Genomic DNA, 16,266 nt, shown 5'->3' with positions numbered 1-16,266 from the left:
TCTTTTTAAAATTTTTGGCAGTGTGACATGTGGGATCTTAGTTCCCTGACCAGGGGTTGAACCTGCATCCTCTGCACTGGAAACGTTGAGTCTTAACCACTGGATCACCAGGGAAGTTACAAAGAGACAACTTTTCAGATAAGCCAGTTAAGCAACACATTGAAAGTGGACACATGGATTCATTTCAAATGTGGTTGGGGAGAAAGACCCAAGTAGGAGTTTGTATTCCTGGTTTGACTGGGAAGGAAAACAAAGACAAGAATAGCTTTATCTCAGTAATGTTACAGCACGTTTTTTTTCAGTTTCTGTAGAAGGAAAACCAAGCTTGGAATACCTTCAAGAGCAGCAGCCACGTCACTCCCCAAGATCCTGGGATATGCCCAGTAGGAGAGTGGAGACAAAGGGATGCAACTGTCTTTTCCTTCACTTACCTGGTAAATTGCTGTTCATCCTTAGCACTCCTCTTCCAGGATGTCTTCCTGGCTTGCCTTACTGCAATAGCCCACCCCATCCCCCAAGAGCCTCCCTGCGCTTTCCGTCTCAGATCCCCATCAAGGCTTACTCCGTGACACTGGAGCTGGGTCTTGTGGGATGAGAAAGCTCAAGGGTATTTGCCAAGCCCCTGAGCCTGGCTGGAGCCCTGGGTACTCGGACCACAAGAAGTCATTGCATAATCTTAAATTAGGTAGTGGCTGCTGTTCCTTCTCCCTTTGGTTCAGTAAACCTCACCTCTCCTTCAAGAAGTACTGACTAAGCAGGGTCTGGCAGGGCCACCTTAAGGCTGCACCACCTTAAGCAGCCCCGCCCCCAGCACAACCAATAGCCCGGGGTGGTAACTGGCAACTGCACAGCTATGGCCATCCTGCTCCGGCCTGCAAGCTGGGGACTGTTCTCCTGGAGGGGCTACTGCTCCAGGGGGACGCAGGTGGGTAGGAGGGGAGGAGCCCCTTAGAGGGTGGGGGGCCTGGCTCCATGCTGCCCCAGCATCAGGAGATCTCCTGGGGAGGATCGCTGGGCTCACCCCATGTCAGATGTGGGTGTTTAGTGAGGGCGGCTGAAGCCCCTGTGTCTACCATGAGGGGGGCTGGGGGGTTTCAACTCCAGAGTGCCCCTTTGGGGCTCCGGAACACACACACATTTTTGAAAGAATGCATGGGAGGCAGGAAGCTGGTTCTAGGCCAGGTCCTGTCATGGATTCGATGGCCTCTTTTCCCCGTCAGTAAAATGGGAAGAAATACCCAAGAAGGGCTCCAAGAGCCCTAGGAGGCCCCTGCCAACGTGGGGCAGGGCTGTGGGTGCCTCTGTTCACAGGCAGTGGAAGCCCCACCCCTCCCCTCCCACCAGACAGGTGGCCCCAGATATCTTTGAGTGACCCTGCCAACGTGCGTTTCTCCCCTGCAGGGCAGACTCAGCGCGGGCTTTGTGGAGGCTCTGAAGGCAGTTGTGGGGAGCCCCCACGTGTCTACCGCGGCTGTGGTCCGAGAGCAGCACGGGCATGATGAGTCCATGCACAGGTGGGTACCCCCTCCACATCAGAACCCCTGGGGAGTGAGGGTCCTGGGATGTCTTCGGCACCCTTTTGGGCGCTCTGGCATTCTCCACCTCTCCTTTGTGCCCCCAGAAGGGTGTTCTCTACCCACTGCGCAGCCTCAGGCCCTGCAATACCTACAAACATGAGTAGGACCTGAAGGTACCACACACCCCTACACTGCTGAGGGTCTGGTTGCAGGTGCCAACCTCCGGACGCTGTGGTGTGGCCCCAGAATGTGGAGCAGGTCAGCCGGCTGGCAGCCCTGTGCTATGGCCAAGGCGTGCCCATCATCCCCTTCGGCACAGGCACCGGGCTGGAGGGTGGAGTCTGCGCGGTCCAGGTATGAGCTGCGGATAGCCTCCTCCTCGGGCCAGGCTCTCCCGTCACACTTGTCACATGGGCGGCGGCCTCCTCCACCACGCTCACGATCGGCGCCCCTTACCAGCCATCCTGGAGCTCTGGTCCGCCTGCTGGGAGGTTGGCCATGAGCTGAGGTCCTCCTGGAGGAAGACCTAGGGCAGCCATTCTTTGCATGCCTCCCGCCAGGGTGGCGTCTGTATCAACCTGACCCGTATGGACCGAATCTTGGAGCTGAATCCCGAAGACTTCTCTGTGATGGTAGAACCCGGCGTCACCCGCAAAGCTCTCAACACTCACCTGCGGGACAGCGGCCTCTGGTTCCCTGTGGGTAGGCTGGGGCATTTCCCCGGGCCTGGCGGGCTCTCTGGGGGCGGGGTGTTTCTGAGGCTCGGTGGGACCCCTCTGCGGGCACCAAGCTGCCCTCTGCCCTCCAGACCCAGGTGCAGACGCCTCTCTCTGTGGCATGGCGGCCACTGGAGCCTCGGGCACCAACTCTGTGCGCTACGGCACCATGCGCGACAACGTGCTGAACCTGGAGGTGGTGCTGCCCAGCGGGCAGCGGCTGCACACCGCAGGCCCCGGCCGGCGCTTCCGGTGAGCGCCCTCTCTCGGCCGCGGCCCCCGGGAGACCGGAGACTGTCCTGCGGGCCCAAGCTGGTAGTCCAGTGGTGGGGGTTGTGCCGGGGAACTGCAGGGCTTCCCCTGGCGGCTCAAGCTCAGAGAATCCCTGCGAGGCAGGAGCCCCGGGAGCCGCAGGTTCCATCCCTGGGCGGGGAAGATCCCCAGAGGAGGGCACGGCAGCCCCTTCCAGGGTTCTGGCCTGGAGGATCCCAGGGACAGAGGAGCCTTGTCCACGGAGTCGCAGAAAGCTGGACAGGACTGAAGCGACTTAGCAGGAGCCTAGGGGAGCGGCTGCCTGGGGGGTAGTCTACACCGAGGGCGGTCAGCCCAGACCTCGGGCTCTGCTCCCTGCTGGCCTCTAGCCAGAGATCTGGCGGCATGTGGCCTGGACGCTCACCTGCCTTGTGTCGCCGGGCCCAGGAAGAGCGCAGCCGGCTACAACCTCACCGGGCTCTTTGTGGGCTCCGAGGGAACGCTGGGCCTCATCACAGCCGCCACTCTGCGCCTGCACCCTGTTCCTGAGGCCACTGTGGCCGCCACCTGTGCCTTCCCCACTGTCCAGGCGGCGGTGGACAGCACCGTACACATCCTTCAGGCTGCAGTACCTGTGGCCCGCATTGGTAAGCAGTCCAGGTGGGCTCCCCGGGGGAGGCCCCTTTTAAAGGCCAAGCTTCACTTCACCTGGCCTCTCCTTGGCCCCAGAGTTCCTAGATGAGGTCATGATGGATGCCTGCAACAGGCACAGCAAGCTGAACTGCTGCGTGGCACCCACGCTCTTCCTCGAGTTCCATGGCTCCGAGCAGGCGCTGGCAGAGCAGGTGCAGCGCACAGGTGTGCTGGGGTGCTGTGGGCAGGGGGCACAGGCTGCCCCCAGAGTAGAACTTGGTGTAACTCCCCCCCGCCTCCTACAGAGGAGATCATCCGTCATAACGGAGGCTCCCACTTCTCCTGGGCCAAGGAGGCAGAGGAGCGCAGCCGCCTCTGGGCAGCCCGGCACAACGCCTGGTATGCAAGCCTGGCCCTGCGGCCGGGCTGCAAGGTGAGCGGGCTGGGATGCAGGTAGGAGCCTTTCCTCGGCCTGGTACCCTATCGTCCAGGGTGGCCAGCCAAGGCCCTGGCGGGCAAGACTGCCACATCCTTGGGAGGGAGGCCCTTCCTTGAGCCAGGCCCTGGGTGCAGGGACTGAGCAGTGGCAGCATGGTGCCCTTAGGAGTTTTCAACACAGAAGGCAGCCTTCCTGGAGGAAGAGGTGGTGAAGGGGGAGATGGTAGCCTATGGGAAGGGGAGACAGGGCCCCAGGTAGCCAGTAATGGGGGACCTGATCGGGGGTGGGGAGCAGGCTGAGAGCCCTGGAAGCCTATGTGGGCCAGTTCTCTTGTTCCCCAAGGGAAACTGAGGCTTAGAGACGGAGCGGACACATGCATGTGAGAGGCCGAGCTCCCTGAGCCCATCTGTAGCCTTGACCCCTTACCTCCCGGGCATGCTGGGTGAGGGGGTTATTGCTCACAGAGCTGCCCCAACCCAGGGCTATTCTACCGACGTGTGTGTGCCCATCTCCCGGCTGCCGGAGATCCTGGTGCAGACCAAAGAGGACCTGGAGGCCTGGAGACTCACAGGTTCCGCCAGCCCCCTGCGGGCGCGTGGGCCAGGGTGGGACGGGGCCAGGGCCACAGCTCTGTCCTCTGGGCCCCCAGGAACCATTGTCGGGCATGTGGGCGACGGGAATTTCCACTGCATCCTGCTGGTAGACCCTGAGGACCCCGAGGAGCTCCTCAGGGTCCAGGCCTTTGCAGAGCAGCTGGGCAGGTAAGGGCGAAGCGGGAGGCAGGACAGGAAGGTGGTGGCAGGGGCTAGGGGGGCTCCCACTGAGGGTCCCTTCCGGTTGCCTCCCAGGCGTGCACTAGCACTCCACGGCACGTGCACCGGGGAACATGGCATCGGGCTGGGCAAGCGGCAGCTGCTGCCCGAGGAAGTGGGCGCGGTGGGCATGGAGACCATGCGGCAGATCAAGGCCACGCTGGACCCCCAAGGCCTCATGAACCCAGGCAAGGTGCTGTGAGGGGCTCTGGGCACCTAGCCCACAAGCCCCCCCAGAGTGGCACCTCCCGTTCTGGAGCCTGTGTCTTTTTAAATGAACCTGAAGCCAGGTGGAGGAGAGAGAAGCTTGGACAGGCCTCCGGCTTCTCCCCAGCTCTCTTGCTGTCCTCAGGAGCCTTTGCTTCAATAAAATTGCTGGGGGTCATTCCCAGTGAAGCGGCTTCCTCTCTGCTCTGACACATCTGGGCCTGGGGCAGGGGAGAGGCACCATGGGTCACCCCAAAGACTAGGTCCACTCCCCTTCTCGGCCTCCACAGCCCAGGACAGAACAAAAGCTGGGGATGCAGCACCTATAGCCCAGCCCCATCTGCCTGGTGAGGGGAACGCCCTTTGCTGGTGGGGAGGGGAAGTTCTGCTCCACGTTCTCAATCCCGCGCCCTCCCCTACCCCCAAATAAACCTGAGCCCCACTTGCAACTGTCTGGAGATGAGCAAGCTGCACCTGTGAATGGCCTCCTGTGCCTGCCCACCCCACCTCCTCCAGATTCTCTGTCCTTCGGCCCGTGATGCCCTCATCCCTCACCCAGCCCCTGCTCTTTGATCTGTTGCAGCCTGAGGAGGGGACGGTGCTCAGGCTGCAGGAGGAAGGTCACTTCAGGGGACCCAGGTCCCTGTCCCAGTTGCTCTGCCCGTGAGAACCCCAGGACCTGAGGACTAAACCATGGCCATCCTCACTTACCATAGACTCCCCCCACTGAGCCCCCAAACTGGGCTCTAGAACATTCTGATCATGTCCTTCAAGTGGCTGCTACCAATCACTGGAAATGGAAGTGATTTTCCCGGTCCCACAACTGTCCATGGTGTGGTATGTTTCTCTACCAGCTTTCTTGACTCTCACGTCAGGCTCTGTCACCCCGAGGCCTGCCCCAGGCTTGGTCACAATTTCTAGCCAGAGCTCCTCATCCTGGCAGTCGTTCCCCCTAAGCCCACGCGAGGGCGCCTGACACCACAAAGCTCAGACACCGGTATCGCCTGGGGTGTCTGCTCCCCTTGCAGGGACTTACAGCTCTCAGCTCTGGGCCCCCCGTTTCCCAGGGTCCAGCAGATGCCTGGAGCCCAGGAAACAGATCTCCAAGCCCCCACCCACCTGCAGGTCCCAGGAGCCTCTGGTGGAGGCCCACCTCCCTCCCTGGTGGCCTTGGCCCTCAGGAAAGAGGCTGAGCAAGGGGTGCAGGGAGCCAGCGTCACCCCCCAACTCATTTCATTCCCATCCTCCTAAGACCCCGCTGAGCTCCTTTCCTGACTCCACCCCATCACCCATCAACTGTTCAAGCCCCCAGCAGAGGCAGCCCCTCTGAGACAAGCTTTGTTCAGACTCCTCTGCTAACACCAGGCTGAGCCCTGAGTTCGCTCTACTGTGACATTTCTGTCCCTTGGATGTAACAGGGGTAGTGTGGGGCAAGTTTCATGTCCCCACCCCCACCACCACCCAATAAAGGAAACAGGAACACTAACCATCAGCCACATGAACTCACTGGTGCCTCCCCTCCACGCAGGCTGCCTGCCACCAGCAGTCCTCCAGGGTGGCATTCTGCAGGGCCAAGGCTCCTCCCTGGTGTGCCACCCCACCCCCAGCGCCTGGCAACTAGTAGGTGCTCAGCGAATGGCCATTTCCCCACAATTCTTTATAAGGAGAAGCTCCAAACATGCAGGAGAGTTGAAAGAACAAATACACCGTTCACTGAAGATTGAACAGTGAATATTCTTACCTGGCTTGCTTCGTGTGTGTATTGTTGGGAAATCATTTGGAATTGAGTTACAAATTTTTTCACATCATTCACCTATACAATTCAGCATGTTTCCTAGGAATAAGGACCTAAAAACCTTGACATAATTAAATGGCTACTGTGCGTGCTAACTTGCTTCAGTCACGTCTGACTCTTTGCGACTCCATGGACTATAACCTGCCAGGCTTCTCTATGGGATTCTCCAGGCAATACTGGAGTGGGTTGCCATGCCCTCCTCCAGGGGATTTTCCTGACTCAGGGATTGAACCTGAGTCTGTTATTATGTCTCCTACATCAGTAGGCGGGTTCTTTACCTCTAGCCCCGCCTGGGACTACTAGATGACTAGTTTTAGTGAGGTGCCCTTTGCGCAGGAAGCCACCCTCTCCAAGTGTGCAGTCCACTTGGCAATCCTCCAATAGCAACCCACTCCAGTATTCCTGCCTGGAAAATCTCATGGACAGAGAAGCCTGGCAGGGTACAGTTCATGGGGTCGCAAAGAGTCAGACATAGCGATTAAACAGCCAAGTGTCCTGAGCTAGCAGAGGGAGTGGGTGGAACCCACCTCCCAGTTCCTGCCAATCCCCCCGCCCTCAGAAAGGCAGAGCTCGGGAGAACCGTTTGGCTGGAGGATGACAGACACCAGTTCCATCTGGGAAGCCAGGACAACCCCATCCCACCCCCGCCCAGGAGCTGGCAATCGGGCTGAAGTCAGAGGCCACGGACACCAGCAGAGGGCTGTAGTGAGCCGGGTGGGAGTGAAGTCCCTGGGGGTGGGATAAACACCAGCACAGGAGCCTGGAATAGCACCCGGGGTGTGGGCTCCAGCCCTCCTCTCACCCGGCTCACCCAGGGTGCCGCCAAGGCTGCCAGGTCTAAGCCACCGAGGTGGGCACATGGGTCCCCTCTGCCTGCAGGCCTAGGGGTCAGGCAAGGAGACGTTCACGGCCACCTTTGCTGGAGGAATTAAATATAGAACAGGGAGACACAGTTGCCAGGCAGAAGCAGGAGGCGCTGTGAATAGAACAGTGCTCTCTGTGGCGACAAAGCCATGAGACAGCCTGCTATGCATGTGCCAAGGCTTCCGGGCAGACTCTCTGACCCTCACGGTGGCCTCTGAGCTGTGACTTTGTTCCCACTTCACATGTGGGGCATCTGAGGTTTAGATGGGAGTCCTTTCCCCAACATGGTTCTGCCAGGCAGAGAAGCCTCATACAGACAGTTTAGAGCCCAGGTTCCTGCCACCATAGCAACTGCAGGTTCCGGGGTCACCACCCCACCAGCTTGGAGCCAAACTCCTCTCGAGTTTTTCTCTGGAACGCTGGACATGCTGGGGCCTTGGCTCACAGCTGCCCACCAGCCTGCAATGCACAGAGCAGGTGCTTCAGCAAGCGTCTGACAGAACATGACTGCAGGGCCTTGGTGGGGTCAGAGCCCACCCGAGGGGGGCTGGAGGCCGGCAGAGCATGTGCCCCCCTCCTGAGTTGCCCTTGCAGGCCCTGCAGTGCCTCTCTGGGAGCCGGTCTGGTGCAGAGACACAGGCCAGGTGGGCACTGGTACCTGCTGCCCTACGTTTCCCACCCTGCCCAAGGTGTGCCAACTCTGGTGAGCCCAGAGTGGCTGGTTCTAATTCAAGGGCTCTGAGGGCTCTGAGCTGGCTCAGCTCCAAAGCAGGGCCTTTCTGGGCCTCAATGAAGCATGCCCGTGAGTCAGCATGGAGACTCGGCCGGAGCAACAGGAAGGGCAGGGTGCAGAATGAGGAGCCAAGGATGGTGGTGGTGGGGTAATGCCTGGAAGAACGCGAGTCCCTACAGCCTCCACGGGCTGCAAGATCCTTGCCCAGCAGATTTTTCCAGAAAAGTTCTGTCATGACCACGCCACAGGTAACGCCAGATAGATTCCATGGGGCTTGAGCGGGTTTGTAAACCTGGGGGACTCCAGCCTGCCCTGCCCTGTTCCCTCACCCATGAATCCCCGCTGAGAACTGTGTCACACACTCGTAGCCCCGACACTAGCCTGAAGGAAGGCTAAAGCGGGTGGGCGAGAGAGCAGGGACGGAGACCTTCAACGCTCACTTCTTGGTTGTGTAATGATACTTGATTAAAATGAAGTCACACAGTGCATCTTTTATTAGACATTATTTTAATACCATATCAAAACACCTTGACTAATGAAGAAAGCCTTTTCCCCCAGCTTTGAACATTTTTTTAAACATTTTATAAGGTTTTTTTTTTTTGTTTTGGATTTTAATATATAAATACAGAAACCTATCTTGCCGGAACTGATGTCACGCGTGAACATCAACAGCTAAAATGTTCTCAAACAGAATACCTGAAAACAGGGGCGGCTGTACACATCCTTTTAGTCTTTTGTTTGTCTAAGGTTTTTGGAAAAAAGAAAAGAAAATACACAGGGGTCTAGGAAAAACGTTCAGGCATTTTTGCAGGACACTTGTGATTGTTAAATCCTCTGAACTGACCAGAACCAGGAGGGAAGTGGGAAGGAGAAATGGGAAGAAGGGGGAGAAGGTCCTGATGGGCTTGTTTTTGGCAACAAAGTCAAGGTATCGGGGTCCCCAGGGGAGAAAAGTGCAAAATCAAGCCAGAAAAATGGGGGGGGAAATCAAACAAACAAAAAAACCAAGGCAGAGTGGTTGATGGAGAGGCTGCTGGATGCCGGGCACAGGAGGGCTGTAAGCTCTCTCCGCGCCCCTGGGACTTGGAGTGGCAAGAACCCGGCTCTGTTCGTTTGTCACTGAGTGGGTTCTGGCCGGGCAGCAGACAGCGATCTGTAAACATCACGAGGGAAAACACCAGTCGACACTAGACTTTTTGCTTTTTTTATAATTTTTTTTTTTTTGTAAACACTTTAGAGACAGACCCACAATGCCTTTCAAAGGTGAAAAAGAAAATGCCCTTTCCCTCCTGGGATGAGGATGAGGGGAAGGATAGCGGGTGATTCTTTCTTCTCTCAAACTGGCTCTCATCCAATCTGGTGTCCTCAGGGAGAAAGGGGGGCCATTCTCTGGAAGTCAGTGCAGGAGGGCGCCCTGTTCCCACTGCTGTCCCCAGCTCAGCTCTGCCCCAGTGTCCGAAGCCTCCTCTCAGGAACGGGGCCCTGGCTGTCCCTGTGGGGACCGGAAGGTGTCAGTCGCACTTGGTGGGCCCGAGGCCGGCCGTGTGCGTCCTGCGGAGGCCGGGCTGGGGCGCCCCCCGAACCGGAAGTCATGCTGGGAATCTGGACTTGCAGCCGGTGCCAGGCTCCATGCCCTCTGCCTCTTTCTTCCCCTCGCGTTTTCTTCACCCCACGTCCTCAGTTTTTGAGGTGAAGGTAAAAAGAGCAAGTGTCCCTGAATAGTTTGACATCGTCAGCTGTTCTGGGGGTTTACTTGGGATAAATGAAACAAACCTAACAAAGAACAAAAGAAAACAAAAAAACAAGAGAAAGAGGGAGACGAAGAGAGAACGAGAAAGAACGGAAAGAGGCCCCTGAACCCCTGGGTGTGAGATGAGGTGAGTTTTGGTTCCTCTGGGGATGTTGTCTGTTTGGCGGAAGGGACAGGTAGGATGAGGACAGGAGAGGACATTCAGCAGTAAAGCAAGGTGCCCAAGGGAGACACGGGCTATACAATGGTTACAGGGTGGGAAATGCCCACCAGCTGACGGGCACTCCCCTTTCTGGGGAGGAAGCTGGCTGGGCTGGTCTGCAGCGCAGCCAGGGACCTGGGCTGTGGTGGCGGGGCCCCAAGTCTGGCCTGGAGGCCCCCGACTCATCTGGAGTGGGGTGAGGGAGGTGGCCAGAGGAGGCAAGAACCTGGTCAGCTGACTGCTGACAAGTGCTGCAGGGACAATGCGCGGTCCTGTTCAATGACCGTGATGTCCACATGGGGGTGCAAGCGAGATGTCCCCATTCCCAAAGAAGCAGGACCCCCCCACCGGGGTGAGGACCTGCTCCACAGCCCAGGGAGTACAAGGCACAGGCTCCCCCCACCCAGCACTTTCTGAGGCTCCTGCTGAACCTTCTCAGGGAGATTTGCTCTCAACGTCTGGATCACACTGGTCTTTCCCCAACTCCACCTCCACCCGTCCAGATTCTTCTGGACGACCACGCAAGAGTGGACTCTCAGGCTTCCCAGGAACCACTCCCACCCCACAGAAGCACTGCTGCTTAGACCCTCTTCCCCCGACCCCTTTCAGTGGGGAGGCGGGGGTTTGTGAGGGCAGCTCAGCAACGCCCTCCCCACTCCAGGCCCCCAGTCACTGGCTCACCATTGAGAGGAGTCAGCAAGCGAGCCCAGCAGGGTCAGTCCGCAGGGTGTTCTGGACAAGATCTGTTCACTTCAAACCACGAGTCTATGCAACTGAGGGGGGAGACGGCAAGGGGGGCGCGTCACTGGCTGAGCAGCTGCTCCTCAGGGCCGGGTCTCCGAGCAGGATTCCTACGTCTCACCCGCGAGGACCCGACACCCACTGTCTACTGGCGGGAAGGAGCAGGGCACTCAGGTGGGTGCTGGCTCAGCCGGAGGCCCCGTGCCATAAGGTGGGGTGGCGTGGGCCTAGGCCCATAGGAAGTGGGGAGAGCGGCCTAGAGAGGGATGAGGCCTCGGAGGCGTGGAGTCCGGGAAGACGGCACAACTACCAGAGAGACGGCGAGTGCGGGGGGCTGCGAGGGGCGGCCAGGCGACCGTCTCCAAGGCTTGAAGGGCGAGGAAGGCTGGGCAGCGCCCTAAGCGGGCTGTCTCCTGAGGCTCCCTCCCTGGCGGTGACTTCTCAGGAGACCCCACTGCTCTGCCCGGCTGTAGCGGGCAGCCAGCAGCCAGCCCTTCCCAGGAGAAGGTGGCCAGGGGGGGAACTCAGGAGCGCCAGGCAAAGGCCGGCAGTGAAGTCCTGGGGTCATAGAAAGGGGTATCCGAGCCTGTCTTTTCGAAACAGGAACCAGACTGGCTATTTGCGTAAGTCTCCCCCAGAGCGAGAGACCTGTCCTCAGTTCTGCTCAGTGCCTGCCGGGACGCTGCCGGCCTGGCGCCGGGCCCGGCTCCCCGGCCCTCACTCGCGCCCTGCCAGCAGCAACCGCATCCGAGCGCGGCCTGTGGCCGGCGGCCCCAGTCAGGCTTCAGGAAAGCCTGCGTCAAGACGCGGCTCTGGGACCCCAAGGGCCGAGAGTAGTGTGGCCGCGGGTGGCACGGGGCAGCCTCCCGTCCTGAGTGAGGCATCTTCTTTCCAATTGGAAACAAGACCCAGGCTCGAGCTGGAGCCTGAGGACGAATCTCGGCCCTGTTAATTATGGAGGCACCAGCCCCACAGGTAGTGAATATTACCGCCCGCGGGGCCTCTGGGGGCGAGGGGCGGGGCCTGAGAGGAGCCTCGAGGGCCCCGATGGGGTGGGGCCTGGGGCCGAGGAGCGGGGCGGGGCAGCCAGCACCTCCCTCCGCGCAGACCCCGCGGCACAGACCAGTCTCTGCACACTGCGGAGCAGGGGGGGCTCAAGGAGACACACAGATACCCAACCTTCCAGGGGGCCAGGGATCCACAGGCTTCCCCGGCTCTGTGCCCTGCACGTCCAGACGTCCCCGCCTGCTGGCCTCTGCCTCGACCCTGTTCAGGGTCCTTGTGACGGCTGGCTCTTTCCTCCCACCACAGGGAAGGAGCCCTCTGGGGTCTGAGTGTGGAAGAGCTGGGCCTGCCAGCTCCCTCATACCTTTTGTGATAAATGCACAGGCAGGGCAGCCTGGCTATCGTGTCCCCCTGAAGCAGCTCCTCCAGGCAGATCACACACTCACCCGCGTCTTTAGTCAGCACGTCATCTGCAGAGAGGGGACAGCGGGAGAGGACGGGGGTCAGTCACCAGCTGGCAGGGGTCTGAGAGCTGGTTGGGACGGCGTGGGCCGCCTGAGTGGGTGAAAGCCCCAGGTGGACCTTGACGTGAAGGTCCTCACTGCAGACACCAGACATGTAAACCACACGCCAACTATCTGAGGACAAAATGGGATTAATCACCAAATACGCAGCCCAGGAGACAGAGGATGAAAATGGACGGGAGAGGGAGACACAGGGAGCTAGGCAGCACGAGACAAACTGGCTCCCTGGACAGACGTTCCCTCTAAACACACACACAGGCCAGGACACTGATTTCTGGCTCGGGGAAAAAAAACGGTGATGAAGAGAGTTGGACTAGGCAAGAATGAGGGAAAAACAGGCACTCTAGCCAATATAAGTGCACGCAGGATTATTCACAACAGCGGGTGGGAAACGTCCACTAGCTGATGGAGAAGTGAACCATCAGTGAACCATGCGTGTGTTGGACCCACGCAGTGGAGTATCACTGAGCCAGGAAAGGTGAAGGGCTGATGGGGGCTGCGACATGGACGCACCTCGACGACATGGTGTGAGTGAAAGAAGCCAGACGCAAAAGGCCACCGGCCGGACGATTCCCTTCATGCGAAATGTCCAGAAGAGGAAAATTTAGAGACAAAAAGTTAGGTCAAGGGGCACTGGAGAGTGAGTGCTTCATGAGTAAAGGATTTTCCTTCTTCTTGTGGTAACATGAGATGTACCCTCCTGATAAAAATGTAAGAGTACAGTACACTACTGCTTATAGGCATCATGTTGCAGAGCGGACCTGGAGACTTATTCATCTTAGGTAACTGAAATTTTCTACCTGTTGAATAGCAGTTGCCTGTTTCGCTCTCCTCTGCCATCCACCCTTTGCTCTCCAGTTCTATGGAGTTGACTGTTGATTCCTTTAGATCCTTCATTTAAGTGGAATCATACAACGAGGTCCTTCTGGGGTGATGAAATGTTTGCAACTAGACAGAGACGGTGGTTGCATAAGGTTGTGAATGTCCTAAATGCTACAACACTGTTACTTGTGTGTTAAACACATTTTAACTCAATTAAATAAGGGAAAATCTTTCGCCACCTCATGCGAAGAGTTGACTCATTGGAAAAGACTCTGATGCTGGGAGGGATTGGGGGCAGGAGAAGGGGACGACAGAGGATGAGATGGCTGGATGGCATCACCGACTCAATGGACGTGAGTCTGAGTGAACTCTGGGAGGTGGTGATGGACAGGGAGGCCTGGCATGCTGTGATTCATGGGGTTGCAAAGAGTCAGACACGACTGAACGACGGAACTGAACTGAACTGGAAAAAAAAAAAAAAAAGACACCTTATGCTCCCACCAGAAAAGAATGAATGGAAGGAAGATGCCCCGGGTGAAGCCATAAACACAACAGTAGGAGCAGAGCCCGGGGCCAAGCCAACACCCTCTAGGACGTCCCTGTGACATTCTGGGCACTGGTGACTCAAGTGAATAAGCCATGGTCTCAGGACTCAAGAAACTCACAGCCCAGCAGAGGAGGCTGAACAAGACGGAAATGAACAGCACAGGGATTCCTGGAACTCTTAGGACGCACACAGATCCAGATGTGAGAAGTGTGGGAGGCGTCTGGGCGGGGTGGGGACGGCTCAGGGAGGGGTGTTCCAGGCAAGGGGACAGCATCTGCGCACCTGGGGGGAAGGACACTGCTGCAGAGTCATGGGGCCATGCGGGGAGGAGAGACCAACTTCCTGAGGACAGGCGTGGGACCTGCATTCTGCTGCGGGGCCTGGGCTTTCTCTGGTTCACTGAGGGGCCCTGGAGTCACGCTCTGATCACATCTGGTCTTCTGAAACCACTAAGAGTGACTGGAAGAGCCCTCGGTGGGCAGCCCGCTCCGGAGGCTGACGCAGCACAGCAGGAGAGGGGAACTCAAGGCCAGCGCCAGCACTGGGGGTGGGAGGCTGACACGAACTGGGGCAGCTGGGCAAACTGGGGAGGGGGGGCGGCGGGCGGGCGCTCGTCATGACGGGAGGGAGCCCAGGAGGAGGAGGACGGCTTGGGACGGAACAATGAGCTCAGCGATGGGTGGGAGGTGCTGAGCAGGAATCTCCCCGGGGACACGGCCACAGAAACCTCCCAGAATCCATGCAAGTCCAGATCTGGGGTTTAGAGGAGAGATGTGGGCCACAGCGGGAGGTGGGGGATACAGAGATTAGACAAACCCAGAGAGGGCAGATGACTGAACCAGGTGAACTCTAGTATTTGAAAGGCAGGTGAAAAGAGGCAAAGTCAGCAAAAGGCTACCCTGATGTTCTCAAAACCACAGGAGAAATATCCAGAGGGTGGCTTCTGGATGTGAAAACAGCAGAGCCTGAAGCAGGAGAATTCCTCACTCCTGAAAGATTTTAATTGATTGTGGACACGGCCAGTGATACACACTGAGATTTTATGTGTGTGTGTTCAATAAGCCTCAGGATCTTACAAGCCAGGCAGGACACCTGGTTTTATTCCTCATTGGCAAACAGAGACAATGCGGCCAGAGAACCAGATACCTTGCTGAAGTCAGAGCAGGCTGGGGACCCTGGGAGCTCAGGGAAGCAGGCAGTGCCCACACGCAGCACAGAGCCCAGGAAGCGGCATCTCCCCACTGCGGAAGGCAGGAGGAGCCCAAATCCGGCAACAGGTCTGAGTGGGTTGAGTAAAACTTCCTATCCCAATCCCTGGGGCGCTAGGAATCAGGAGCCCCCAGGTGTCCCTGGGTGCCCAGCAGGGGCAGGAACATGGCTGAAGCTGAAGTCTGGCCACCACCCAGATCCTACAGGACTTCTGCTCTCTCCTGCTGGGAGACCGCCGTCAGCTGCCAGGGGACCTTGCCGCCCAAAGGAGAGGACCCCGAACCACGCTGAGATTACTATGCAGATGGACTCCAATGCCTCTGGGCTGGGCACCCTGAGGTCCCCAGAGCTCGGGGGCTTGACTGATCCTGGTCAATGAGAACACAGAACCAAGCTGTTCTTTCTCCTCAAGCCCCACAAGCCCCAGCTTCCTGACACTGCATGCAAAGCCAGGGTCTCTGGCCTGGGAGGAAGCATGGAAGTGACACTGGCCTGAGGGGTGGTGCTGACAGGGCCAACGCTCAGCTCCAAGGCAGACCAGAGAAACAGCCCAGGGTGGCAGGCAGTGCGTCCTGCTGCCGGGGCGAGGGTGGGAGGTGGCAGCGCACTTCTGCCCGTCCCTGACAGCTGCCGTTCATCAAAGAGGAGCGGCTGAGGAGGAAGAGAAGAGGGAGCCCTCCTTCTCTGGGGCCAGCTGCAGGCCACCAGAGTCCACACAGCCCGCTGAACCCCGAAGACGCTGCACGGTCAGGGCTGCAGCTCAGGCTGAGGGTAGCGGCCAGGACCCCAGCGCTGCTCCTTCCACTTGGCCAACCTGCTCCCGTCCTTCAGAGACCAGGCGACAGTCTCTCCTCTGGAGCTGGAAACCAGCACCCACCTCACAGACGGCTGCGGCCCTCCCTTTGGGTAGGGGGAGGAGCCTGGCTGTGGGGAGCACAGGCCTGACGTCGCCCAGTGGGACTCTGGAGGGGCACGGAGGTGGGTGTGGGCACTGGGGGCTGAACCCACGTCCCCAGGCCTATGGCGGTCACAGCCCTGGCGAGCAGGACAGTGGGAGCCAGAAGGAGAAGCCCCACACACGCCCCAGACAGGCTCCACATGGCCTCACCTCCACGCCAGGTACCCAAGAGCCTGGCACTGCAGCCTACCGGGGACCGGGAAGGTGCAGTGCCACCCACACCAGGCCATGCCAGCTCCCTTCCTGGGGAATCTCCAGGCGAAGGGGAGACTCTGAGTGGAGCGCTCCCCTACCAGCAGCGGTGTCCCACCCCAGCCCCCGGACTGCCAGTGCTGCCCAGGTGGGCTGGGCTTCCATCATGACAAGCAGAGGGGGGTCCTCAGGCCCGAGGGGCTTCCTGTTATAGAGGCTGCCCAGGGGCCCCTCAGTCCCCTCTCCCCAGGGCTCCCTCTCACCCACGCCTCATGCACAGCAAGCCAAGAGCCCGCTCCTGCCCTTCCTCTGCAGGAAGGGCACCTGCACAGACACCCCTAGACAGAT

At 58.8% G+C, this 16,266-nt stretch overlaps 2 protein-coding genes across 9 annotated transcripts in view; one reads left to right on the top strand and one right to left on the bottom strand.

Annotated features, from left to right (window-relative positions):
* The first annotated feature begins 845 nt into the window (after positions 1-845).
* Positions 846-6,475, top strand: LDHD (lactate dehydrogenase D). 4 transcript variants are annotated; one of them, XR_238225.5, is made up of 13 exons: positions 846-925; positions 1,402-1,514; positions 1,730-1,871; positions 2,078-2,219; positions 2,326-2,485; positions 2,933-3,132; positions 3,215-3,343; positions 3,424-3,551; positions 4,038-4,128; positions 4,207-4,318; positions 4,406-4,562; positions 5,160-5,413; positions 6,105-6,475. XR_238225.5 is itself a non-coding variant. In NM_001075443.1 (12 exon segments), coding segments are annotated over 12 exon segments (1,530 nt in total). In that variant the 3' UTR covers positions 5,244-6,062.
* A 1,964-nt stretch (positions 6,476-8,439) lies between these two features.
* The window catches only part of ZNRF1 (zinc and ring finger 1), an 88,075-nt gene continuing 80,248 nt past the window's right edge, over positions 8,440-16,266 (bottom strand). Inside the window, exons 3-5 of one of the 5 annotated variants that reach the window (XM_005218337.4) lie at positions 12,031-12,136; positions 10,602-10,693; positions 8,440-9,121 (exon numbers count right to left, since the gene is read on the bottom strand). In XM_005218337.4, the coding sequence (XP_005218394.1) occupies positions 10,636-10,693; positions 12,031-12,136 (164 nt within the window). In that variant the 3' untranslated portion in view covers positions 8,440-9,121; positions 10,602-10,635. Of the gene's footprint in view, positions 9,122-9,156; positions 9,742-10,057; positions 10,694-12,030; positions 12,137-16,266 lie in introns of those variants that run through there. The other 4 variants (XM_005218335.5, XM_005218336.5, XM_005218334.5 and 1 more) reach the window with 4 other exon arrangements.

The sequence above is a fragment of the Bos taurus genome, chromosome 18 (assembly GCF_002263795.3).
Source record: "Bos taurus isolate L1 Dominette 01449 registration number 42190680 breed Hereford chromosome 18, ARS-UCD2.0, whole genome shotgun sequence".
In the NCBI taxonomy this organism is placed as follows: domain Eukaryota; kingdom Metazoa; phylum Chordata; class Mammalia; order Artiodactyla; family Bovidae; genus Bos; species Bos taurus.
This window is presented reverse-complemented; position numbering and strand designations above follow the sequence as displayed.

Excerpts from the sequence above, each read along its gene's own strand:
- LDHD (XM_005218339.5), top strand. The coding sequence starts at position 854 with ATGGCCATCCTGCTCCGGCCTGCAAGCTGGGGACTGTTCTCCTGGAGG. Across the intron at positions 2,220-2,325 it reads CGGCCTCTGGTTCCCTGTGG|ACCCAGGTGCAGACGCCTCT; the intron begins GTAGGCTGGGGC and ends TCTGCCCTCCAG. Across the intron at positions 4,129-4,206 it reads GGAGGCCTGGAGACTCACAG|GAACCATTGTCGGGCATGTG; the intron begins GTTCCGCCAGCC and ends CTGGGCCCCCAG.